The sequence below is a fragment of the Actinia tenebrosa genome, unplaced genomic scaffold (genome assembly GCF_029948245.1).
Source record: "Actinia tenebrosa isolate PJP-AT-01 unplaced genomic scaffold, QUT_ActTen_1.0 PGA_scaffold14__42_contigs__length_11649687, whole genome shotgun sequence".
Lineage (NCBI taxonomy): Eukaryota > Metazoa > Cnidaria > Anthozoa > Actiniaria > Actiniidae > Actinia > Actinia tenebrosa.
This window is the reverse complement of record NW_028292574.1, coordinates 5,118,769-5,146,149: the sequence shown is the minus strand read 5'-3', so window position 1 is coordinate 5,146,149 and position 27,381 is coordinate 5,118,769. Positions and strand designations below refer to the sequence as shown.

General features: G+C 37.1%; 1 protein-coding gene across 2 annotated transcripts; it reads left to right on the top strand.

Moving 5' to 3' along the window:
* Positions 1-1,224: 1,224 nt before the first annotated feature.
* Positions 1,225-25,913, top strand: LOC116298291 (neprilysin). 2 transcript variants are annotated; one of them, XM_031706686.2, is made up of 19 exons: positions 1,225-1,990; positions 9,319-9,515; positions 9,937-10,194; positions 10,478-10,546; positions 10,645-10,764; positions 11,295-11,384; positions 11,626-11,756; positions 12,010-12,229; positions 12,398-12,496; positions 13,419-13,496; positions 13,990-14,093; positions 14,402-14,460; positions 16,021-16,072; positions 20,944-21,011; positions 21,563-21,690; positions 23,257-23,322; positions 23,726-23,821; positions 24,282-24,355; positions 25,046-25,913. In XM_031706686.2, the coding sequence occupies exons 1-19, from the start codon at positions 1,795-1,797 to the stop codon at positions 25,143-25,145; spliced, it is 2,205 nt and encodes a 734-aa protein (XP_031562546.2). In that variant the 5' UTR covers positions 1,225-1,794; the 3' UTR covers positions 25,146-25,913. The 2 variants fall into 2 exon arrangements, with proteins under 2 accessions (XP_031562546.2, XP_031562545.2); XM_031706685.2 differs by lacking the exon at positions 1,225-1,990 and adding an exon at positions 5,278-5,928.
* Positions 25,914-27,381: the final 1,468 nt, after the last annotated feature.

Genomic DNA, 27,381 nt, shown 5'->3' with positions numbered 1-27,381 from the left:
AACTATGCATTTGTTTCGGGTACCCCATGTAGAATCAATACGTACTGTGAATATTATCAAAAGGGTGATAGGAACTTTAGTCTTGATCCTTCATTTAGTGCATCATGGTGGGGTCTATACAGAATCCTTAGATGTAATGCTTTTTTCCCTGTACGTATATTAATCTAACTGCTTATTTTGTGAGCCCTGTAAGCCTGGTTTTTTTGGCAACCGTTCAGGGTCGTCATATCTTAACTTTAGCCAGCATCATGAGGGAATCCATCATCATCTTCGTTTCATCTCAAGGACCTTATCATATAAATTCTCCAGTTATCTCGTTCTATACCCTAAAATTGACTTCTGATACGACTGATAAAAGTCATCTATTTGGAATCAATTGACAATGTTCTTAGATAAGGAAGATGAAGAGCAGATCGCAAACTAGTGGCTTGCTTGCACTATATCCTATTGTATTAAATAGAGGGACCAAAGGGCGCGTAGCGGTAGTGCACTCGCCTCACCTTTTGGGGACTCAGATTCGATCAAGCAAATTAATATCGCGGAAATACGTACAAAGGTGAATCAAATGGGGTGGTGAGGTGGCAAGCCATCCCCTCTGAGATAGTACTGTTAGATCTAAAGAATCCATCAGTGGAGGCAAGTCTTTACATTCTAGATCTTGCCAATGAATGCTCAGGTATACGTATCAAATATACCGCATCAAACTCATGACCAAAGGGTAGTACCAAAATTACTAATTCAACTAATCTTGCACAAGATTCGATCATTTCCAGTTACCACGTGTTTTGCAAAGTCGCAAATCATTAAACTCACACCAATTCGTTAGTGAGCTAGTCACAAACTCTAAGCGAATTTATCCTTGACAAAAACCGACGTTTAGAATTTAAAAAAGGGGCTCTTAACTTGAGTTCATTAAGATGCATATGCTGAAAAACGAGCGACAAAGCATTACCCCTGGCTTCCCGAGGATGCTTTCAGTGGGGGTATTTAAGGTTTCTTTACTTTAATTTCCTTCTCCATCCAAGTTACCGGTTTCAAATGTCATTTGTCCAAAACATTTTCCAAATTCAAATTTAGTGTCGAATTTTCGAAATGGTTTACATCCATGACACTTCCAAGGGGCTTCCAAGTCCAATAGAGGCTTTGCCCCATCACGTGATGGCAGTCATTACAGGAGGTAGGAACAATTGAATCTGTCCTAATTTGATTTACATGAAATAAGATTTCAGTTTGTCAGGGGGAAAAGACTCCATTGTTGTGTCTTATGATGGGTGCAGACGGTGCAAAGCTTCCATTACATCTCGGGATGGTTTATTTATTTTAGCCTACGTGCAGTCCGACTTAACACTGGCAAAGTTAAAGCATATCAGTCCTGGCTTGGCACCATCTTCGGGAAACCCGCAGGCACTATCGAACTCACGAGAAGTCTAATTGTTTCTCCCATTGCGAAGGGTGCCATTCTGGTATCATTGGTTTCCTGATAATCCCTTGGGATATTTTCTTAATACTGGCTGCAAAGCTCGGCGTCCACATATATAGTCTCACAGCGATGAAAGGTCATTGGACGATTATGATTAAGAGCTGAGTTTCAAATTTCCATTGAAACATATTCAGAATGAAAGTATGACTCGTTTATAAGGTTATTTTCTCCTGGTTTGGTAACTTGATACGGGATTTTATTTACAGCAAATTACCACTAATTAAATCGGCCTAGGTAACTGTAGTTCATCCTAAACTCGCCCTGAGCCAAAATCGATTCTTTAGTGACGCTTGAGTTTCCTCTCTCTGCTGAAGATGTTCTACGATCCTGTTCTGTTAGTCAAATGGATTGTTGTGGTTTTCTTATTCCCGTCAATGTTAAATCTCTTGGAAGGTCGCATTTGTAGTAAGCCAATACCTGGATTCGACGCTCCTCAAGAACCTCGACAACTTCAAGCTGAGCACAACGAGGGGGTTTGTTGGGATCCATCATGCATCGAAATAGCATCAGGTAAGATTTCATGCTATATTTTGGAATCAAAATTTACCATGTCAAGAACTCTATCTCGTTTTTTAATGTTCGTTTAGCTAGAAAAAAACATTTACACTCCCTTCGCTTTTCCTGTTGGCATTGAATTTCTGTGAACTGGTCATGTCCGAACTTTTCATACACGAACATGTACAATATCATTAGATTCACATAATACAATTACACCAGGGTCGGGTGATTTGGTGATTTGATAGTGTAGGTCATCGAGGCAAGGGTTTTGTTCCTCGACTGCCGGAAATAGATTGATTGTCAGAAGTGCCTAGATATCCTGAACTTCTAAGTATATCTATAGATGTGGAATAATAACATTAAGTACACCGAGCTTGGAATTATGTCATACCCATCATAGCGATTCTATAAATCGACTTCAATTGTATATAGCCATCAATGTCGATATTGAGACCATTTTTTAGGCTTGTTTGTTACCCAGGACTAATCGCCTATGGCTGTCTATCGAGATCTCTTTCTGCAAGGCGCCATTACTTCTCTTTTCTTGCTGCTCCTTTATAATTGCTTTTGATGTTCAAGTGGAAGTTCAGCTCAAAAGAGCTATTTTTATGGCCTTCTGGAAGAATTCAATTGCTTTTAAGTTGAAAACGCACGAAGATTATCATCAGTTATCTTCACAAAAATGTCACTAGAAACCACAAACTTTTTCATCCTTTTTAGTGTTTTCAATTAATTTTTTATCTATTCTTTCTTATGAACGTAACATAATTTTGTTTTATTTATTAGCAAAGACTACATTTTAAACATCGAACTTAGTTTCTTAAGTGAATACGAAAACCTCTTCCTTCTTTAAATAGTTTATATATTTTTTAATATTTTATTTATTTTTTCGTTATTTATGCAATTGAATATAAAATGTCTCATTAACATTATCATCAATATCAATCATCTTGCATGCATTTAACGTATATAATCTGAATACACTATTGGCTTGTAAACGAGTTCTTTCAATGATAGGCTTTAAGTTACGAAGTGTTGTTTTTATAAGCATCATTATCACCATTTTAATAAACATCATTGTCGCTAGGCATTTCCGGTCAACGTCATGCGCCTCTCGCCCTGAGCACGAAACTAATTATCTTATTTTTTTAAAAAGTTTAAGTTTGATATCTGTACTTAAAAATAAAAGGAAAACGCAGAAATGGAAAGGTGTAAAGTAGACTGCGATGCAAAATTATTCAAAATTAAACTTATTCAGCAAATCGTTTTTAATATGGAACTTAGAAGAGATAACAGATTTGTACCTAGCTAGGCTTCTGTAAGCTGCTCGCAGCAGGATTCCACAAATGACCACGTAGGAAACCTTCTAGAATATCAAAGAAAATAAGAAATTAATCGGAACAAAGCCTATATACGTTCACTCTTGTCAACACAGGGCAGGAAGATTGTGCCTGCAGGCACACATAGGGACCTCTATCTAACTCTTTATTCAATCTAACCTAAGATAGCTGCTGACCTTAGAAATCATTACTGTCTTGTATGCAGGATCTACCAGTGTGAGGAAATTTAGACCTTATTTCGGACGGTGTAATTTTCTTTATCAGTGCAGACCACGTATAGTATATTCATGTGTCTTCTCATTTGCAACCGTCAAACAAAGAAATGATACTCTAGGGAATGACACGTGGCCAGTGTTATGAAAAAGAAAAGTATTTGGTCTACTACTGAGCCAGCGTAGCGACCCTCTGTTTTTTTTACGAGGCCCAACTCCTCGCAAAAAAAAAAAAAAAAAAAAAAAGAAAGAAAGAAAAAAAGAAAAAAAGAAAAGAAAGAAAGCTACGGGGGCCGCTACACAGGCTAGTCCTCTATGATAAATCTGAATCCAGAACATTGTTCTCAGCATTTTCTTTTTTAATAATGTTACTTTTTAAAAATTGTAAGATCAGATTTGCAAGCATACTTAATTCCAGTCTACACCATCATCCTGATACAGTCAGCGTGACATTTGGCCTGTATACGACTTATTTGTGGGTTTTTCTTGGTGTAGCAAGCTTTTTTGTATTAGGGTTTTTGTATAAGCCTTTTCACAGCTTAAGAATCGATTCCACTGCGCATGCGATTTTATCCCGAATTTCTACCTTCTTTTGTCTAAACCTTCTTTTGTTCTTAATTAAACAAAAGAAGGTGAGAAATTCGGGATAAAATCGCATGCGCAGTGGAATCGATTCTTAAACTGTGAAAAGGCTTATTGCAGGGTATTCATCGGTTTGCACGTAACGTCATAGCCGTCATCTTGGTCGAATTTAACAAAGGAATTGTCAATCATAATATTTTGACAAAACTCCAAAAATACCTAATTAGTGTTTGAAAACAAATGCGCAAAATGGATGCGCAGTAGCAAAGGTCCGGAACTACCTTAAGTTACATGGTTCTTTCACAGATACAAAGTTGCTCTTTTTGTTTACATTATTTCAATGGGAATTTAGCTTATTAGGTTTTGCGGAGCGAGGAAAACCTGACAACCAGGAGTTTAAACTCGTTGAAAAAACCCAAACGATTCAAGGAATAGAGCTAACCACCTCTAGTTTAAAACTTTAGAGCCAAGGTCCTATAAAACCAGGAGTCTATTTCTATATTTAGAACTAAGCGTTGATTTTGAAAGAGTGCAGTCAGTTATTATGAAGTATTTAGGTCAAAAGAGCACGCTTAATTAATACCCTGGGGTGTCCAGCCTAAAAATGTTTAATATTTTGGGTTTAACGACATAAAAAATGTATGCAACTCCTTAAGGAATAGCTATATTAAAAACGTTTGGTTTCGGATTAGCGGTCAGCCCTTGGCATTATTATAATCCATCTAATATCAATCGAGCCTTAATATATACAACATAAAAAAGAACTTGGTTAAGAAACGAAAAATCGAGTTATTTGGTGAAGCGTAAGGAATATCGTATGTCTATCAAGGAATTTTTTGCGTAATGAAGAAAATGCTTGCGTGTATTAGATTCTGCTCGAGATAAGATTGAAATATGGCTTAGTACTTTATTGTCCTCTTACGCAAATCGGCAATTAAAACCCATATACTGGATTTGACCAAGTATACTTAGCGATTTATAATTGGTAGCTAAGAACTGGTTTGCCCTCCCGTAAACAGGCAAATCAGATTCATATCATTTTGCTGTCCTTTGCTAACTTTAAATAAAAATATTTTTTGCGAAACACGCGCGCAGCCTTATTATTCTAAAATGAAAAGCTCAAAGTTCATCTATATATATCATGCATCAAAGTTTTATTTGCAATTGATGTGTTGTCGTTCATGGTCGTGCCCTCTAGATGAGTTTCTTATTGGAGCCATCGATTTAAAATTTTTTTCTTTTATTTGCGCGCATGTGAGAGTCAGATCGGTTTTCAATTTACAGTTCTCGTTTTCCTATATGAATATACTTTGATGGTTTTAACTTCTGTCGCACTGTAAATGCTCTCAAGCCACCAAGTCTATATACGCGATCATGATGAAGTTATTATCGAATGACGGTGTACCTGCGGTTGATGGTCAATGACAGTCTTTACCACAGAAGCAACGCATTATATAAGGATCTTTCTCGTTTCGTTGCTAGCAATTAGCAATGGAGTCATCTGGAACTACGGTGTCGATGAACGACAAGATTAATGATTCTAATGGTTCTCCATTGGTTGTTAATGGAAGAAATAATGTCCGTGTTCGGTCGCGAAGGTATGATCTCCGCAAGGAAGCGACGTACATTCTACTTCTGTTCTTATTGCTTTTCATTGCTTTGTTTGTGATTATGACAACACTGTATGTCATCGAGAAGCGAAAACACCTCGAGGAGGCGAATACGAATACGAATACGAAGCAGCCTGAAGTACTACTTCCAACGACTTCGTCTCCAAAAGTTTGCACTTCTGTCGATTGTGTGTTGACAATTACAGGTCAGTTGAATTACGGGTCAGCGTTTTTATTATTTTTTGATGCTTTATTTTGCTTTATGTTGCGAATATGGCTTTCATTGCTGGCTGATGTTTTCAGAAAGATCATTTTTTATGCAGCCATTTCCATTGCTTCACAATGACAAAATAAAAATATTCTTTTTGCATGATTGCATAAATGCATTTCTGTTTATTGCACATTGATCGTAAAACCATTAGCTGCAGATTAAGGGAAGATAATTTTTATCCATTATGTATGTAACTTTATGTATATATATAATTCCATGAGTTTGGAAGAGTTTAAGTTTGATTGGTAACAAACGTTACAAACTTTTATTCATTATATGCAAAGCTCTTAGGCCTTTGTTATGGCTTCATAGCTTAATTACATTTAACCTCAAAGTAAAACAATCTCATCAAATTTCGAATAATAATTAATATTACTTAGAATGATTTGGTGTTGCAGAACTGAAGTTTTAGTAAAAGTTTAACAATGTATTTTTAGTATAATTTTTGACTTGAATACAGAGTTTCTCGAGCTGAGATTGGTCGAGCGACCTGTGATTCTGAGACGATAATTGCTGAAGCGGTGATGAAGTTTTCCAAAGTTTGCCAGACCGGAAGTAATACTAAGACGTTTTATTTATTCTGAATTTTGACTTTTCTCTGATATTTAAGTTTAAGATTATACTAAAACAATTATTCCCCTCAGGCTCAGTGATTATGGTGATATTTATACCGAGCCGCTCGGCGAATAATTGTTAAATATTCTTAGTGAGAGAGAGAATGGAAGAGAAATGAGGAGAATGAATTCGACAAAAGAGAAAGAAAGAAAGAGAGGGAGCGAAAGGAAGAAGGAACGAACGAAGAAAGAAAAAAAGGAAGGAAGGAAGGAAGGAAGAAGAAAGAAAAGAAAAGAAGAAGGAAGGAAAGGAAGGAAGGAAGGAAGGAAGGAAAAGTAAAAGGAAGAATAAAGGAATGAAGGAATGAAGGAATAAAGGAATGAAAGAAAGAAGAAATGAAGGAAATAAATAAATAAAATGATTAAAAAAAAAAAGAAAAAAAAGAAAGGAAGGAACTCTTATACAAAAATACTGTAGCGAATACGAGAAAGAATGATTAGAAAAAACCTCTACCTTCCTGCAAAATTTCAGTAAAAAAATTGTTATTAGGAGCCACGCGCCACTGGCCATGATTGATAGCCACCACTGACAAACACATCAAATCTGACCACTTCAGGCATCACTATTACCAATCCCAATAAAATGTAATAAGCACCTTGATCATATCAACTTTACAAGGGGAAAATAATTCTGCTTTTATTTTGTAAATAAGACCAAAAATTTGACATGACTTAAATTTTTTCTTTTGTACTCAAAAACTGGTTAGATTCGGAATTAGTTTAGCAGATGGTGTAAATTAATATATATAACAACCGAGTTCTTTACCCAAGATATCAACCACGATTGTTTATAATGAATAAAAATGAGGATATAAACAGATGGTCAATTTTATATAAAGGATGATTTGAGGTTGTTTACTTTATTCAATGACGTTTTTGTCAACTTCGAGGTTAAACAGTCATACTTCAAGAATGCGCAAATTAAATTTGATAACCATTTATTTATTTTTTCCTTTTTATTTTCCCGCCATTTTAAATTTTTATCTATTTTCTCTATTTTTATATGAATTCGTTCGAACACTTTCCTAATAAATTTTCTTTATGTTTTCATTAAAGTTTTTCCAAAAATTAAGAGTGATAGATATTATATTCTATGCTGTACATAATCTTCCGTTTTTCGAGTTCCGTTTCTTAAACTGTGAATAATTCTCTTTTGTTTAGTCGATGCTTGACAAGAGAATTGGCTCTAATCACCTAATTTACTATCTAGTAACGACCAAGCTATAATAAACGACCCAACGCAAAACTACTAATATTATTTTATTAAAATTTATATAAGACATATTTCTATTACCTAAAAGATCAAACCTTCAAGGGGGGTTCCGTGGAACCCTTCGAACCCCCTCTGGATCCGCCACTGATTACTTAGCGATGGATTTTCAACTCAGGTTTGCACACACGCTCGCGCTTTGAGGATCTCGAATTTTCGATCATAGGAATAAAGGGTGCATTATTTCTTTGCCAAGATCCTTTCAGTAAACTTTGCAGATTTCTTTCGTGGGGTCTTTTTTGCGATGGATTTTATAGTTAGATTTGCACGTATGTCTCGAGAAAAGATATTCCGTAAAAACGATCTCGAATTTTTGATCATTAACAAAGCGTTTAATTTCTTTGCAATAGTTCTTCTTATACTCCACGTATTTCTTTCTTGGGGTATTTTTTGCGATGGATTTTAAAGCCAGGGTTCGAAGCACGCGCCTTGAAAATAGATAATGCGCAAGAGATATCAAATTCATCAAAAAATATATCGTATTAAAAAAAACATGGTATCATTTTTTATGTCGTGATTCTATTAAAGCCTCACAGATTTCTTTATGTGGGTCTTTTCTCACATCCACAGGATCTGCACTTAGGCATTTCTTTGAACTTCTCCGACAGCGTCTAAAACTTTGAGTGTAGCCTCGTCTATTACATGAGGGAGGATTTTGTATTAATGGCAGACTTGGAACCACCGCATGCAACGATGATGAATCTATGTTTTTGTTTATATTATATTTGTTTACGAACAAGACGCACGGAATTTCTGTTGCTACGAGGTAAAGCAGTCATAAAGAACATAAGAAATTTCGGACGGCATACAAGAAAAAGTACTTCTTGAACATCTTTGGACATGTGTTGCAAAACAAAACATCATTATTATATTTTTCATTTATTTTTTGAAACAGTTTTCTATAATTAAGAACTCACTGGACAGAAGTGCCAGGACGTGACGTGCCGTGGCCGTGATAGTAACGTGTGGTCATGACGGTAACTTGGTCATGACGGTATTTTGGATTAAGGACTAACTATGTCACGCAACGTGTTCCAGATTAAATTTTGTATGATTGTGACGGACGTACATCCAACCTTGTTATTGGTTTATAAGGTTTCTTATTTCCGTACAAAGTTGCATAGTTTCACATCAATAAAATTCATATCTTATTCCAATTTCTATTCTGAAACAAACGTTGTTTCATATGCTTTCAGTTTGAGTCCATTGAGCTGCGCCACTGCTGTATTCACCATTTTCCATACATCGGTTCACTGGTCAATCACAAAGCATTCAGTCGAGGTTGCAAGGTTCAAATTTGAATAATCCTTTGAAAGTACCTTGGCACCTCTCTTGAGCGCTTTGTGTTTGACCAGTGAACCAATGTATGGAAAATTGTGAATTTGCGGTGTTGATTAGCAATAACAAGTTTTTATAACACGTTTTTCAATTGTTATCTTAGAATTGATGAAGTCTATCAATCCAAGAAAGGATCCTTGCGAGAACTTCTATGAGTACGCCTGTGATGGTTGGATCAAGAATAACCCAGTACCAAATGGTGGAATGTCGTGGGACCAATGGTCCCTTATTGAATCTCAAGTTGAAGATTTCCTGAAGAAAGCCTTGGTTGACGATAGTTTAAGACAATTATATGAAAATGTAAGGCAATCTTCATCTACGTACGTTATTAATAAAGCAGTTTGGCATTCCATACATAACGCTGTTTTTAAGACCAAAGACTCATTTGTCAGGCTTATCACCGTTTGTAAGTCAGCTATTCATAGATACTATTAGAAGCCCTTGAGATTGTTAACTTTAAATGACCGTTATTTTGGTATGAATGACAAATATACGCGCATGCTGTGTGCTTTCATCATACAGCACGTGCTACTCGGCAATATGGCCAAGTCTTCCAACAACAACTTCGTTATGACGTCTTGCAAAATGTTGAAGGTTTTATGACGGAAAGCGCCTGACGTCGAACTGCAGTTTGAGACCTGCGGGGCTAGCAAGAACGTGGTGCTAAATGTCGCTATTATCTCAGATCAGCTGGCTGATATTCAATGTTTTTATCTCTTAGGTGTCAGCAGTTGCTAAAACGTACGAATTCTACGAATCATGTGTCAATCTTCAAGAAAAAGCTGCCACCAAAGGAGGGCCAGTAACACAGTTGATCAATAAGTACGTCCCTTGGCCTGTCGTGGATTCAAACTGGAGCGACGTAAAATACAGTTTCGATCATGTGATGGCAAGGATTACCAGGGAGTTAAATATTAACCCCTTTTTGCAGCTTGTGGTTCAAAGTGATCTTAAGAACAGTAGTTTGAACATTATTACGGTGAGTGGAGACTCAGAGAACTCTTTAACTTAAGAGTTTGGCCATTTCAGACTGCGTGTCATTTTCCTGTGGCATCACTCCTTTGTTTGGGGGCAATCGAAACAAAGGATCCTATTCTTAAAGGAAAGACACGTGATCTGAAATGGGCTAACCGTTATTACGCCCAAGGTAAAGATGTCTATAGAGGCTGTGCACCATCACATGAAGGTAGCCATGACAGGGGACATAACAATAGAATCTTTTCTCACCTGGGAAACTGAATACTTTCTAATGTAAATTCCAGATCCAACAAACGTTCGAGTTTGGACTTTTCCACAATCAGCTCATCAAAAATTTCAGTGGCGCATTACAGGTAAACCAGTAGTTGCTTTGCACTTTATACACTAGAAGTTTAACCGTATATAGTTTATGCTAACTTTGCCATTCGATTTCTCTTTCTTCTTATCTTAGGCTAGGGCCGCGTATAAAGAAGTGATTTACAACATGTCCTTGCTACTTGGTGCCACAGACAAGACTCAAGCATGGAAAGACGCTGGGGATATTATGGGAGTGGAGCAATTATTAGCAAGGGTGAGTATGTATGCCTGTATTTCTTATGTATTCTCTTTGGGGAATCAAGGAAGGCGTAGGGGTAATTATCTTTCATCTCACCGCTGGTGTCTAGCTCGATTCCTGTATATTTATGTGAGCAGAGTCTCTTCCTTGATATGGGGTTTTCTCCGGGTTTGTTGGTTTTCCTTCTTTAGCAAAACCTAGCATGCTAAATTCAAATTCAGCGAGCCAAGTTGCCCTGACAAAGAACAGCCCATAGCTTCTATTGTTTCAGGGCTAGAAAACTCCTCAAGCCCACGGTGTAACAGCTGTACGTTTTAAAGCAAAAACAACCCAAATTAACTAAGAAAAGCTCATCTCAATAGCCTAAGAACAACACGCCCTTGGCAGCAAAAAAAACGAAACATGTTGCGCACATGTTGAGAAGATCTCGATCCAACTTTCCATGCAATGTTGCACAATAAATTTAGAGGTCGGTTCACTATACAACGTATTGTTTGGTTGGGTGGCACGTTTTTGATTGTTGGTATTTGTTTTTAAATTTTCAGACTGGTAAAGGTTATGTAGATTTTGATGAGGAATTGTATTATGGAAAGTTCAAATTGAGTGACTTTATGAAACGTGCTGGGAATAAACCGGTAAGTAATCTTCTCCCCCTTCCTACTTCCTTCACTCCTTCCCTCAGCTCCCTTCCTTCCATCTATCTTGCCTCCTTGCCTCCTTGCCTCCTTGCCTCCTTGCCTCCTTGCCTCCTTGCCTCATTCCTTTCCTGCCTGGTCCATTTTTCCCCCAGTTCTTCCTATCTCTCTATCTCTCTTCCTCTCCCCTTTTCAATACCGAATTTACCATATTCTATTACACTGCTTCCTTTCTCTACAGCTCAACTGGTTGGTATTCTTAAATGAGGTGTTTCGTGGAATTAAACGCATTAAACCTGAGGACGAGATTATCGTTACAGATTTACCAGTTGTTCTTAAAGTCTTAAAAGAGCTAGAAAAATTACCGGAAAGGTACGTTTCGGCACTGCCTCGTTTTTTCAACCTACTTCTCGGAGTTTGGAAATTCGGCGGATGAAATTTCGATTTGTGGTACCTCGTCCATGCTTTAAGTACAACGGACCAAAAAGGTTCATGCCAGTGTAAGAGAATGGAGGCACGAAGGCAGTACACTCTTTCGCGTGTTTGATATATTACGTAAAGCTAGATTGTACTTGCCAATAGAAAATAGTTTAATTAATTTTCTTTCTTTATCTGTTTGTTTCAGAACAATTTTGAATTACCTAGGATGGAAGATCCTGTTTAAGAATTTCTATTACGTTAGCAAAGAATTTGATGAGATCCACAAATTGTTTCGAAAGAAGGCGTGGGGAGTCGATTCATTTAATCTGGTTGAAGGATGTCGCAATAAAGTAAAAACACATTTTGGTATGGCGATATCGAGAGTTTATGTTGACAAGAAATTCCCTGGAAATAGTAAGCAATTGGTAAGTTTATATATTTTACAGATAACTTGATTTGTTGTTTTATCCTACCCTCAGATATTCATCCATCCATCCATCCATCCATCCATCCATCCGTTTTTCCTTGGTTGATATTAATTGATTGGTTATTTTTTATGGGTATTTTTTTATTGGTTTTCATTAATATCCCAGGCACAAGAAATAGCTTCATACATCAACAAAGTCTTCCAAGAGACACTGCAAAACAGCGAGTGGATGGATGAAAAATCAAAAAACGCTGGCATTGAAAAGGTTGTTTTATAATAATAACAACAATTTACTAATTTATATTGCGCAGATTACATAATATAATGAAAAAGTGAGCATTACATTTATTTACTACTAATCAAAAAATAATAATACTAATCTAAAAATACTATCATAGCTAATACATAAATAAGACAATTATAGAAACGATAGAATATTTAAATAGTAAAATGTAGACTGATAAAAGTTAGAAATATTTAGCATTTATAAGCTAATTTAAAAAAGGTATTCCGATGACGTTTAAACAATTTTAATACTAGATGTAATTTACACTTGAAATGGAACCATGAACCATGAACACTTGATTCTTATCGCGGTTCCAACATTTTTTTATGCGATTCCAGAGTTGATTCCTTTGTTTCTACAGAGTGCTGTGATTGGATAGTTATGAAAAAATGTCAAAAAAAACTTGAATTGTTCATGGTTCGAGTGTCCGCACTAAAGGTGCGGTAATGCAAGCACCAACATCGTGGAACTTGTGGGGCAACATTGTGGCGCAGCAAGTTGCATTGCAAAGGTCACTCGTATTACCAATTCGCGCGCAAAAAAATAAAAAATAAGAAAAGGAAATTGAAAAGTGCAAAGTAGAAACTCTCTTCACACTTTATAACATTTGCTCATTTGAAACAGTATTTGCCCAACAAGTTTCAAGAAATATCCCGCGTGTCTAGCGTGCAGAATGAACGTTTATCGATCATCTGAATCACAAATTTTCAATTTTCATGGTGGTCAGTGTTTGATCACTATTTAGAACAGATATAGAGTACTTTGAAAGACTTTTATCAACTGATTGTTTTTTTCTTTCGCGTGATAAAGTTTCTTGTATCATCTGTGATTTGCGCTATACACCGTTTTTTGATCTAACTCTCTCCTTACTATTTATATGTATCCAATGTTTTCCTTTAAGGTTAAAGCTGTAGGAGGCCATTATGGTTATCCAGATTATGTCACGAATGACTTTGAACTTGGTGAAAAATTTAAGCAAGTAAGTTGACCTAAAAGTACGAAATGCACGTCATCAGAGAATTGGGAGATATATATACCTCCATTTTTTTGAAAAATTTAAATGAGAATTTCCGATGAATTTCAGAGTTTGTATTTTTGAACTTGTGCATTCTTTAAGCTTTACTGTTGGTATTTGTCAATATGTAGACACTGAGGATATGAGGATAATCCTGCATGAATTAATGAATCTTTAATTAAGAAACACAGCGGTTTTTCAAGTTTTTTACGAATTCAAAAAGAACATGCGTCTGAAATAGTTGACGACTCTTCAAACTCCAGTGTATGCAGGCTTAACCTTACTTCTGAGGTCTGTAAATAAAAGCAGAAATTAGAATATGAAAACAATCAACTCCTGGGTTCGAGGCTAAGCCCGCATACACTGGAGTTTGAAGAGTCGTCAATAATACAGAACGCCCCCTGCATTGGTTTGTCTATTCCTCTCGTGATCAGTATTCATCGTTCTTTACTTTCAGATAAATATTAGAAAAGATTCGCTGTTTGACTCAATGCTATCGATTGTGTCCAGCAAACGTTTGGGAGAGCTGTCGCTTATCAGTGAACGTCCAGATCGGTCAAAGTAATTCAAATTTACTGTATATAACTAATATAAACCTATTTCAATAAACGTTGTCATCGCCAAAGGCAGAGGAGGCATAGGGAGTTAGAGCTGTAGGGAGTTGTGTGACATCAGGATTATATGCTTTTTATTTCCCTTTTTGACATCAGTTTTTGTGCCCTAACGCTCAGATTCGCAACAGAGGGAAAGTAGCTAAGTGAAAAAAAAAAAAAAAAAAAAAAAAAAAATGTGCACGTGTCCAAAGAAAATTTGTGACCAATGAGTCAATACAAGAAAATCAATAATATTACTCCTTATCTGATCAACAGATGGACTGTAGACCCGCTACTTGTGAATGCAAATTACTTACCATTGTACAACACTATGAGTAAGTAGTATACAGCTATTTCACAAAAAAAAGGTTGGTAGAGGTTTTGTTGCGTGTTGCCTGTTGCATGTTGCGTGTTGCATGTTGCATGTTGCGTGTTGCATGTTGCGTGTTGCGTGTTGCGTGTTGCGTGTTGCGTGTTGCGTGTTGCATGTTGCATGTTGCATGTTGCATGTTGCATACCAAACCCGAACTTAACAATGGGCGATATGAATTCAATCAGCGAAAGGTCGCAACGATATGAAATTTTCCTAGTCGTCTAACCGGCATAATTTCTTCTGTGCTGACATTATTTAAATATATAGATGATGCATTTCATATATAATGCATTTCATGCTTAGTAAGCAATATTCAACATGCAATTTGCAACAAAACCTTCACTAACCTTTTTTGAAATAGCTGTACATAGACCATATTATGTGTTGTGTGAAGCATTCAGCATACACATATACATCACAGAATGCCGTATCAGTAAAAAAAGTCTTTTTAGAATAGCAAACATGCAATGAGTTTTGTGGTCTGACATAGGGAATGCATTACATGGAACATGGATGAGTAGTGTGGTGTGACATAGGGAATACATGTAATGCATTAGATGGAACATGGATGAGTAGTGTGGTGTGACATAGGGAATACATGTAATGCATTAGATGGAACATGGATGAGTAGCGTGGTGTGACATAGGGAATACATGTAATGCATTAGATGGAACATGGATGAGTAGCGTGGTGTGACATAGGGAATACATGTAATGCATTAGATGGAACATGGATGAGTAGCGTGGTGTGACATAGGGAATACATGTAATGCATTAGATGGAACATGGATGAGTAGCGTGGTGTGACATAGGGAATACATGTAATGCATTAGATGGAACATGGATGAGTAGTGTGGTGTGACATAGGGAATACATGTAATGCATTAGATGGAACATGGATGAGTAGTGTGGTGTGACATAGGGAATACATGTAATGCATTAGATGGAACATGGATGAGTAGCGTGGTGTGACATAGGGAATACATGTAATGCATTAGATGGAACATGGATGAGTAGCGTGGTGTGACATAGGGAATACATGTAATGCATTAGATGGAACATGGATGAGTAGCGTGGTGTGACATAGGGAATACATGTAATGCATTAGATGGAACATGGATGAGTAGTGTGGTGTGACATAGGGAATACATGTAATGCATTAGATGGAACATGGATGAGTAGCGTGGTGTGACATAGGGAATACATGTAATGCCTTAGATGGAACATGGATGAGTAGCGTGGTGTGACATAGGGAATACATGTAATGCATTAGATGGAACATGGATGAGTAGTGTGGTGTGACATAGGGAATACATGTAATGCATTAGATGGAACATGGATGAGTAGCGTGGTGTGACATAGGGAATACATGTAATGCATTAGATGGAACATGGATGAGTAGTGTGGTGTGACATAGGGAATACATGTAATGCCTTAGATGGAACATGCGAACATGCGTAACATGTAATGCTAGGGTCATTGGTAGGAGGATTTCTAACATATTTGTTCGATGTTACATTCAGATTTTCCTGCGGCATTTCTTCAGCCTCCATTTTACGACAAGAAGTACATAAAGTATGTAATGTTTCAACCAGTTTTTCACTTGACTTCCTTTCGATCCTGTCTAGCCCTAGGTGAATTGCAAGTTTTCAATAGAAACCTTTCTGGCTGACAACAAATGATGGTCAGATTTTGATCACCATTTGGAGCAGACAAATAAATTCAAAGACTTTTATCACCTAATAGAAGCTTTGCACCATTACGTGGCGAACGCCATGTTAGATGGCAGCGACAATACAATCGTTTTTACATGAGAAAGAATTAAATTCCCGAGAGCAAAGGGATTTTATTGTTCTGCCATCCAACCATTCTTCGATTGCACGTTACGTCATCGCGGCCATGTTGGTGCCATTTAAGAGGGCGTCTCTGTAACAGCGTGCCACTCGATCTGGGCTCGAAAAATAGATTTCTTTTATATTCCTACCATCGAAAGTACTATCTATCCTCACTACAAAATTGCAGTTAGAATTGTTCTAAATTCTTTTTTCCACCCGCTATGCGAATTTTTGTCCATCGACCCCAAATCAGTGAAAGACGCCGATTTTCGAGGTCGGCCGAGGGCTACTTTCAAAGTCTGTTTTCTCGGGTTTTTCTGCACATAAAAGCTAATTTTTCTATCCAGAACTTAAGCCTAGTGTAACTTCTGCATAAAAACAGTAATAGTTTTTTTTGGAATGCGCGAATTCTGAAAAATAATCCTAACTGATCGAGACTACTGAAAGCGTGACGTGGAAAGCTAAGATTATGAGACCTCGAATATTGCAAATTTCTCATTTGTGGCACCTAGCCCAGCCCTAAAATACCATTCAACCTCGAGATAAGAAGCTATTTTATAGATGTGTGCAATAAAATTTGCGGCACATTGCGTTTCTACGAAATAAGTTAAGTTTCAAATTGTTCTATTTTCAGTTATTTCCTTGCGTGACACGACAGGCCGTTGGGTCTGTGACGGCTACTTCTTTGCTCATTATCCTCAATACCATTACCTAAAATATAATATGATGAATTAAACCTTAACTTTACGATATTTGTTCCGATATAAAAGATTTCAATGATCTACGGCTTCATTTAATAGTGTTTCTATAAGCTGTTTTGAAATTTCACCGCACAGTAATTCTTTTTACTCGAATATCTCGAGGTCGGGAGGTCAATCGCTATTTGTTTATTTAATTGTAGTAAATTTAGTAAAGAAATCCTCGCTTTATCTCGAAACATACTAAAGAGATCCAAAAATGAGAAGTGTTCTTGCCTGTAGAGCTGAATATTTCTAGTTTTTTTAGTTGAAGGTAACATATTATTCATATCATTGTAAGTGAAGGATGTACTTGCCCGCGTTAGCAGCGTTATTCACTGTGTTATTGATCAACTCTATACTTATATTAGTAGTACTTGGAATACTGAATCTATGTCTTTGTACTGAATACTAGTGAGTTAGACTAGGACGTCTAAATTGAAGACTCTTGCAAAAAAATAAAATAAAATAAAACAAAATAACAATGCATAATAATTTTTTTTTAAATATACATCTTTAATATAATACAAATAACCATACGAAAACAAATACGAATATATATCTAAGAGCAAAATTATCAGAGAGAAATGAAACTATATACGATGGGCTCCGCCGAGAACCAGACGAAGCTTCTTATACAGTATATCACTTCTTCAAGAGACACCTTCAACACTTAGCATGGGCTGGGCTCTAAAACCAAGAGCCGGAGCTGCTCTACAGAAAATGTGCGGTCGTATTTGACAGAAAGTTTGATCTGGGTGAGAGGACTGGTAGAAAAGCAGACCCTGAACAAGTTGCCGCGGAAATGCGGTGCGCGAGAAATGAGAACAATGAAAGGCGCTTTGAAAGAGAAGAATCGGGCTATCGAAGACCCAGATTGACCAGATTGCAGGATTCTTTTCACGTCTTTCCACTTCGCGAAAAAATCCACAGTACGAGATATTACCGTGACCAGTCCTCAACAAAATGTACGATCTTTGGTAGACGAGGAAGACATTCAGGATGTAATACGAGAGTCAGAACGTAAATCTGTTACAAGAATTTGAGGATAGCATTGGCCTGCAACACCCCATTATGCACTAGTCAATTGAAACCCCCACCCCCCGACCCCCGCGAAAGAATAATAATAAGAACCTATAAGGCTACAATTTTAAGAAAGGTTCTTATCAGTGGAGTTCAGTGTAAAAGTGTAAAGGTAGAAACTGCTATAAATTTGTTTGAGCATGTGTTTTGTGTAGAACATACTGCTCTGCACTAGGCTACGGGTTGCCTGTGCTTGGAATCACAACGCCTTCTTTGGTATTTTTCAAGATGGCCGACCTCTTGTTTCCAGGCCCTTACATAGTCAAACGAGCGTTAAATTCCCCGCTCGATTCCCCGCTGAGAAAACCATTCGCTAAATCCCCGAACCCCGGGTGCAATCATGCTCTTAAAAGCACATCAAAAACGCGTCACGTCCCCGTTCAGTGCCCCGCTAGCCGCGGGGGTTTCAATTGACTAGTGCATTATGACACGTACAATCTATGCGACTACTATATCAAAGAAACAAGATCTCAGCCTTCAATGGCGGAAGCTGAGCATTAGAGAGTTTTAGATTGACTTTTTTTCTCCCCGCAAACGGCAAACGTGACCACGTTTTCATAGTTTCCCTGTATTTTGCTTTACCTTTTGCAAACCTTCTCACCAGGCGCAAATATTCTTTTGATGATCGATGATAATGATAATGATAATGATAATGATAATGATAATGATAATGATAATGATAATGATAATGATAATGATAATGATAATGATAATGATAATGATAATGATAATGATAATGATAATGATAATGATAATGATAATGATAATGATAATGATAATGATAATGATAATGATAATGATAATGATAATGATAATGATAATGATAATAATAATAATAATAATACAACAAAACAACAATTAAAAAAAGGCCGTCCAATAAAAACATCAATAAGAACAATCTACCTAAGATTTCAGGAATATCAACCATCACAGATTTTGAAAGAATGCTTTAGACGCAACCATAATAGCTTGGCTTCAAAGTAGTTGAACTTACTCGGGTAGAGTGAGAGCTGAATGTTTCTCTAAGAGAAATGAGCAATACATTGATTGCTTGATTGAATAATGGTAATAATGATAATAATAATAATGGTTTATTTGAAGCATATCTACAGAGTAGATCTATATCTTAAAAAGTATTGGAGGAGCCAGTACCCGCAACCTCCACTTCCGAACTGCCGCCCCTGTATGATCATAATTTTCACAATCACTCGTTCTGTGGTTATAAATGAATTCATACGTTTGTTTACACCTGTTGCAAAAATCGTCGTTTCAGCCGAAGAACAGTCAAGACTGCAAAGTATTTTTTCGAAAAAATGATAGTATATGGAGTTCGAAAATATCGGAAGGACGAAATACCTTTTCACAATAGAAAATGATGGATAATTTATAAAGGAAATAAACGTTGAGAATGTTAAATGACTAGTGACAAAGATATCAATGATATATTACCTACAACTTAAAAAAAACTAGAAATATTCAGCTCTACAAACAAGAACAGTTCTCAGTTTTGGATCTTTTTAGGATGTTTCGAGATATATTACTAAGCGAGGATTTCTTTACTAAATTTGCTATGATTAAATAAACAAATAGCGATTGACCTCCCGACCTCGAGATATTCGAGTAAAAAGAATTACTGTGCGGTGAAATTTCAAAACAGCTTATAGAAACACTATTAAATGAAGCCGTAGATCATTGAAATCTTTTATATTGGAACAAATATTGTAAAGTTAAGGTTTAATTCATCATATTATATTTTAGGTAATGGTATTGAGGATAATGAGCAAAGAAGTAGCCGTCACAGACCCAACGGCCTGTCGTGTCACGCAAGGAAATAACTGAAAATAGAACAATTTGAAACTTAACTTATTTCGTAGAAACGCAATGTGCCGCAAATTTTATTGTACACATCTATAAAATAGCTTCTTATCTCAAGGTTGAATGGTATTTTAGGGCTGGGCTAGGTGCCACAAATGAGAAATTTGCAATATTCGAGGTCTCATAATCTTAGCTTTCCACGTCACGCTTTCAGTAGTCTCGATCAGTTAGGATTATTTTTCAGAATTCGCGCATTCCAAAAAAAACTATTACTGTTTTTATGCAGAAGTTACACTAGGCTTAAGTTCTGGATAGAAAAATTAGCTTTTATGTGCAGAAAAACCCGAGAAAACAGACTTTGAAAGTAGCCCTCGGCCGACCTCGAAAATCGGCGTCTTTCACTGATTTGGGGTCGATGGACAAAAATTCGCATAGCGGGTGGAAAAAAGAATTTAGAACAATTCTAACTGCAATTTTGTAGTGAGGATAGATAGTACTTTCGATGGTAGGAATATAAAAGAAATCTATTTTTCGAGCCCAGATCGAGTGGCACGCTGTTACAGAGACGCCCTCTTAACAAAAGATTTCTCATTAGCATCCATTGTAAACGGCACCACTATGGCCGCCATGCTTTTGTCTTTTGACTCTCTTGGGAATGCTTACAATCCATCAATTGGCAGCCCAAGCTACATTATAGTCCCGCCGGCACTTGATGGTGCTAGGCCTCTATCGAAACCTAGAAATTACTTTATACAGTCTTTTTCTATAACACTTGCTAAATCTTACATTTTGCTGGCGCGGTAAAGTTTTGTTAATCAAGGCGTTTCTATGACATTCCAAAGGCACGTGCCCTTGAAGTCTTTGTGTCTTTATGTCACGGAAACACTTTAATTGACGTTCACCAAAACCTACTTTGATAATCACTGAAATGCGAGCCAAAAACTATCTTATTTATTTCTTGTCTTCTTATGATTAGGGCAATTAGCTTTGGCGGCGTTGGAGCCATCATTGGCCACGAACTGATACACGGCTTTGATGTCTCAGGTAGGCTAGTGTCACCGTTTTAGATTTCATTTTAACCTGATTTTTAGCGTACATTATATCAGTTGTGTATTGAGTAGAACTCTTTAATTATTTCCTTAAAAAAGGTGCAACTATTCTTTGTGCTTTGCCTACAAGAAAACCTTCAAACAACCTCTGGGCTGATCGAAGTCAGGGCACAGCTAACTTACAGACCAAACCCTGAAACAACCTCTGGGCTGATTAAAGTCCGGGCAGTACTAACTCACAGATAGAACCCTAAAACAACCTCTGAGCCGATCTAAGTCAGGGCACGGCTAACTGACAGACCTAACCCTGAAACAACCTCTGGGTTGATCAAAGTCAGGGCATGGCTAACTGACAGACCGAACCCTGAAACAACCTCTGGTTTTGTTTAAGTCATGTCACGGCTAACTCACAGATCGATCTGGGGACCTAAGGGAGGAAAACTGGAGAACCCGGAGAAAAACTCAAAGTTAGAGAGTCTCTGCTTTTTGATGTACGAGCTGATGAAGATTTTTTAAATAAGTGATTTTTGCTATCTTTTAATACAGGGAAGAATTTTGACAAGGACGGTAATAATGTTCAATGGTGGACGGACGAAACTCTCGCGCATTACAATAATCGAACCAAATGCTTGGTGGATCAGTATAACAACTTCCTATATGAAGGATTATATCCGGTGATTACTTATTGACCTTTTCTTCGTTTGTACATGAATTCATAGCCGCCATCTTGGTTGAATCGAACATAAGACTTGCCAGTCAATGAATTATTTTGTACACCTTTTGCTGTTCATTAACAGAAAATGTACATTCATTTGTGCCAATAGTTGTATCAATAACGTGTAATGTACTTTCATCAACACCACAAGTAACATCATTAGCGCGGATCAACTTTCAATAACGATAATTGAATATGCGTGTACATTCATAGGCATCAATGGACAATCAATAACGCGTTCGTACATTCATATGCGCGGATTGTATTTTCTTGTGCGCGAAATTCAACTTCAATAACACCAAATGACAAACAATAGCATTTATGGACAATCATTTACCCAAAAGTGAAAATTCATTAGTGCTATTAGCATAATCATTGACAATCTATAACGCGTTTGGACAATCATGAGGGTCAATGTTATATTCTATAGCGTGGTTCGACAAACATTTGCACGATTCGAATGAACAATAAGAGAAATAAAACAATCATTTATTTATTTTAGCCTTTAATTTCTTCGCCATTTATACATCGTGGCAAATACGTTTGCATATAACTGAACCACTGACCACATTTAGCGATAGTGATAGTTGCCACATTTTTCTGGAACCCTTCCATTAGCAACTGCGTTCTGTAGTGACCTAGAGCAATCCCTCGTCGTCTTGCCTCAGCCCGATCGTTCGTATGTTGTTGGATCTCTGGACTGCTGATGTCGTCTTTGATTGCTGCTTTAAGTGAGCTAATTGCTATTCTCCTACGCAGCCGCTTTAATGGAGGCAGTTACCTGAGTTTTTTATATGTTTTAAAGTGATAAAAACAAAAATCGCTAATGATTGTTTTATTTCTCTTATTGTTCATTCTAATCATGCAAATGTTTGTCGAACCACGCTATAGAATATAACGTTGACCCTCATGATTGTCCAAACGCGTTATAGATTGTCAATGGTTATGCTAATAGCACTAATGAATTTTCACTTTTGGGTAAATGATTGTCCATAAATGCTATTGTTTGTCATTTGGTGTTAGTTGAAGTTGAATTTCGCGCAAAAGAAAATACATTCCGCGCATATGAATGTACAAACGCGCTATTGATTGTCCATTGATGCCTATGAATGTACACGCATATTCAATTGTCGTTATTGAAAGTTGATCCACGCTAATGATGTTACTTGTGGTGTTGATGAAAGTACATTACACGTTATTGATACAACTATTGGCACAAATGAATGTACATTTTCTGTTAATGAACAGCAAAAGGTGTAATATCAACCAACATGGACGTGTGTCTGTAGTGATTTCACTCCCTCGGGCCGAATGATTGAAAACCAGCAATAGACCCTTGCAGCACGTCGAAATGCAGCTCAATTTGGAGGAAAAAGCAAAATAATTTCAATCTCATTAGAAATGGAAACCTATTGTTATGTTCTCCAAATTGAGCTGCATTCCGACGTGCTGCAAGGGGTCTATAGTAGTGTAGACTTTAATTTTATATTGTTACTAATTCATGTTAATTTTTGCACGGTTAAAGGTTGATGGTGAGGGTACGTTAGCTGAGAATATTGCAGACAATGTTGGAATAAGAGAAGCTTACAAGGTAAGATTTTTATCTCCCGCAAACATCTTTCTTCCTTCCAGAGTGGAAGTGCATTTTCGTAGGAAACATGCGATACCGACTTACGCTGTACACGGTACGACATGCCATAACATTGAGGACATTGAAATGCGGGCTTCCTATAAGAATGGTTATCGTATGAGTGGGAAATGTACAGTACGTACACGTTACGACATGCCTTAATATAAAATGGCTTCACATGACGTACGCATGTACACAGAACGACTTGTCATAACATTGAGGACGTTGAAATGCGTGCTTCCTATAAGAATGGTTATCGTATGAGTACATTGCGTACACGTTACGACATGCCATAATATAAAATGCCTTCACATAATATTGTTCCTTTACCGTTCTTCTTCCTTATCTTCTTCTCATTAAAAAGGCATATCAGAGTTGGATAAAAGTAAACGGAGACGAGCCACGACTTCCTGGGACACTGTTTAGCAACGAACAAGTTTTCTTCCTTAGCTTTGCAAGAGTAAGTACTAAGATAACCTGGCTCTATGCATTCCAACGAGACTATAAGAAAAATACTGTGCAAACCGGCAGATGAAGTACGGAGTGGCGCATTGAAAAAAAAAACGTATTTTGTTTATTCTGGCCACAATGTAACACCATTTCAGATCACGTGTCACTCTCTTAAGATTAAAATTATTTGTTTGCTTTGCATGTGCACTAAAGCACTCAAATTATTTGGACAGCAAAACAAAATAATTTCAATATCACGAGAATGGGAAACCTATTGTAATGTCGTCCAAATTGAGTTGCATTCCGTGTGCAACCGATAAGCAAAGAAATGATATTCTAGGAAATAATACGTGATCTGAAATGGCCCCAAAATCTGATTAAACCCAAGGTTAAAATTTAGGTCTATTCAAGAATATTCTTTGTCTACAAATTTGTATTCAGGGTTTTCTTTTGGTTTTCTCTATTTTCAGATGTGGTGCAAGAACGTGGAACCTTTTTTTCAAGAATACGAGGCTTTTAGCGTTCATTCTCCTTCTCCCTTTAGGTAAGAAAGAAATCATATAAAAGGTATTCAAAATAGCCCTTGGGACGCCATATCGTTCTCGTTAAGACCAGTTCATTCCACCTGCTTTCTGCTTTCGGCGAATTTCCTGAGATTTTAGCTTTTTAATCAAATTTCATTCAACTGAGTATCATTGCTTTGTTCAACGGTGGGACATGAGAAGACACATGAATATGGATTCAACTCAAACGAAGAATCCTGTTCTCAAGGGAATGACACGTGGTCAATCTGAAATGAAAAAAAAACAACAAAAAACACACACACACCCCCAAATAGACCTAACCCACTGCTTTCCTACATTCCATTAATTTCTTTGTTTAACGGTTGCACATGAGAAGACACTTGAATATAGATATAACGCAAACAAGGAATCTTATTCTCGAGAGAATGACACGTATCTGAAATGCGATAAAAAAGTAGACATAACCCTCTGTTTTTCCATTTCAGACCACGTGTCATTCCCTAGAGTAATATCTTTTTGTTTAACGGTTGCGAATGAGAAGACGTATGAATGTGGATGGTACAACTCAATAAAATAATCTTATTCTCAAGAAAATCGAATGACAAGTGGTCTGAAATGGGAAAACATCACGCCCTTCTAAAGTTATACTATCCTTTCCCTCATCTACCTTTCTTATGCAAATTCCATTCAATTTCCATTTCATTTTCCAGAGTCAACGGTGCACTCCAAAACTTCCCAGAATTTTCTAAAGTTTTTAAATGTCCATTGGGCTCCTTCATGAATCCCGAAAAGAAATGTGCAACGTGGTAGCCATGGTGACAAGTCACGTGCAATAAAAAAACTGATGCTACGTACTTCTATATAATTATCCAATACAAATATACATTCGTGAAGAAAATCCTTGTCAGAACTGGCCGAGTGTCCGTTAGTCCATCGAAGGTTTGAAGATAAAGGTTTGCACTTTATGTGATAAGGGTTTGCAGGACCTTGGATCCCTGGATATAAGTAATGACATGCCAACGCAACGCCGTGTTGATTCAAGGGTACGTGGCGGAGCGGTAGTGCACTCGCCTCTCACCTCTGGGGTGACGGATCCGATTCCTGGTTTCATCTCATCTCGTCGCATTGGTATAGGAAATCGCACGATTTCGAGAACGAATTTGAAATGTATAGGTACGAGTGATGTTTTGAAGTTTTCAAAATTGGACGAGCCTCTATAATTAGACGAGGAGATTGTGCGATTTTTTGTTTAATACGCTCAATAAAATTGAGCAACTTGATTGGGACTCTACAGAGTACAATTTGGAATTTAATTGTACTCTTCTTGTCCAATCAAAATCAAGTATTTTTGTTGAGTGTATTATCAATTGTAATAAATCAATGAAATCTAAAATACTCTGTCCCAGTCCCCTTCTCTTAGAAAAATGACCACATATTAAAAGGAGAAATTATGGGATATCTTCACTGATGTCTTTTTAACCCGTGGTAGATAAGCGTTTCTCACTGCATGGATTATTAGTAATTGAAAGGTATTCTGTAGTTCCTTAGGCTGCGTTCATAATGTGTAGCTGAGGGGGGAAAGGGGGGGAAGGGGGGGGGGGGGGGGGGGGGGGGGAGGGGGGGGAGGGCAGGTGAAATTGAGGGGATCGGGAAAATTTTGGTAGGAAAAAGGGGTGGATGGGCAAATTTTTATCAGAAAAACGGGGGAATGCACAATTTTTGGAAGACGAGCTGCAAACCTTGCTTAGGGGGGATCGTATTTTATCGCAGGACTCTAAGGGGGGGGGGGGGTGTTAAGAATTATTTTGGACATTTCAAATTTTCACCTGCACCCCTCCCCCTCCCCCCTCTGCCATACATTATGAACGCAGCCTTAGTAAAGTATATGTATGTCCCTGGCAAAGATATTTATTTGTATTTGTTCGAAATGCATTTTTAGAACGGCCAATAGAATTGTTGTTCAAGCAATAGATATATGTAAATCACATAAGAGAAAGTAAAAGGAAACTAATGTTATCGTAAATAATGAAAACCAAAATTAATTGAGCGACTGATACTGGACTGTCTTGGGTAAAATCATATTTTGTTTAAGTTATATGAGTGTTCAGGAAAGCTACATCAGGGCATGGTACATAGAAGGCAGTTGATCATATCTTATATAGGTGTACAGCAAAGCTAGAACTGGGATAGCGAACATGGTGCATTCTGGACTAGCTTGGGTACGAATATGATCTTTTGATCATCATGCTTCATATGGTGTTGTTCGTATCGAAGCTTGACCACAATGCATCAAACCCTATGGGTTTGGCATTGGCATTCAATCTTACTTAGATAAGCGAATCTTGAACTTGGTTTAAGTATTAAAAGATATTCTATTGAGGATTTGCACCATCACGTGTCCAAACCCATAACACAGCTTGGGCTGCCTGTGGCTAGATGGCAGAAAAATGAAGCCTCTTGCTCTCAGAAAGTGAATATTTTCACATGTAAAACGGTTGTATTGTTCCTGTAATCTAACATGGCTGCCTTCACTCGATGGTGCAATAACTCTATATACTCTTTAGAGTGAAGTCGTGAAACCTGTGAAATAGATATTAGACTAATACACTTTAGTAGACCCTAATTCCATTGTTTTCTTTTGTGTCTATTTGACTATTACAGATTGCCTAGTATTTTTTTATTTCACGTGGGCCACATACCTTAATTTTATAAAAAAAATAAACTTTGGTTTATTTTTATTGTGTTGTTATGGAAACTAACCCTAGTTTTTTGCTGTGAGAACAATCTCCAAGTTCACTGCAACCACAAAACCATTACCAAACCACAAGAAAACGTTCCGCATTTTTTTAACAATAGAATATTCTTTTGCCTTTCTGTCTATTGTACTATCTGTTCTTCATTATATTTTTATGAATATCAACTGAGAAAATTATTAGACAAAGTTTCAATCATTAGAAGATTTCTCTATCATAAAATTAGAGAATTCTAAGGCACAGGAAATTGTATGAATTCAAATGGGAGGCCGAACGAATAACGTTAAGGTAAG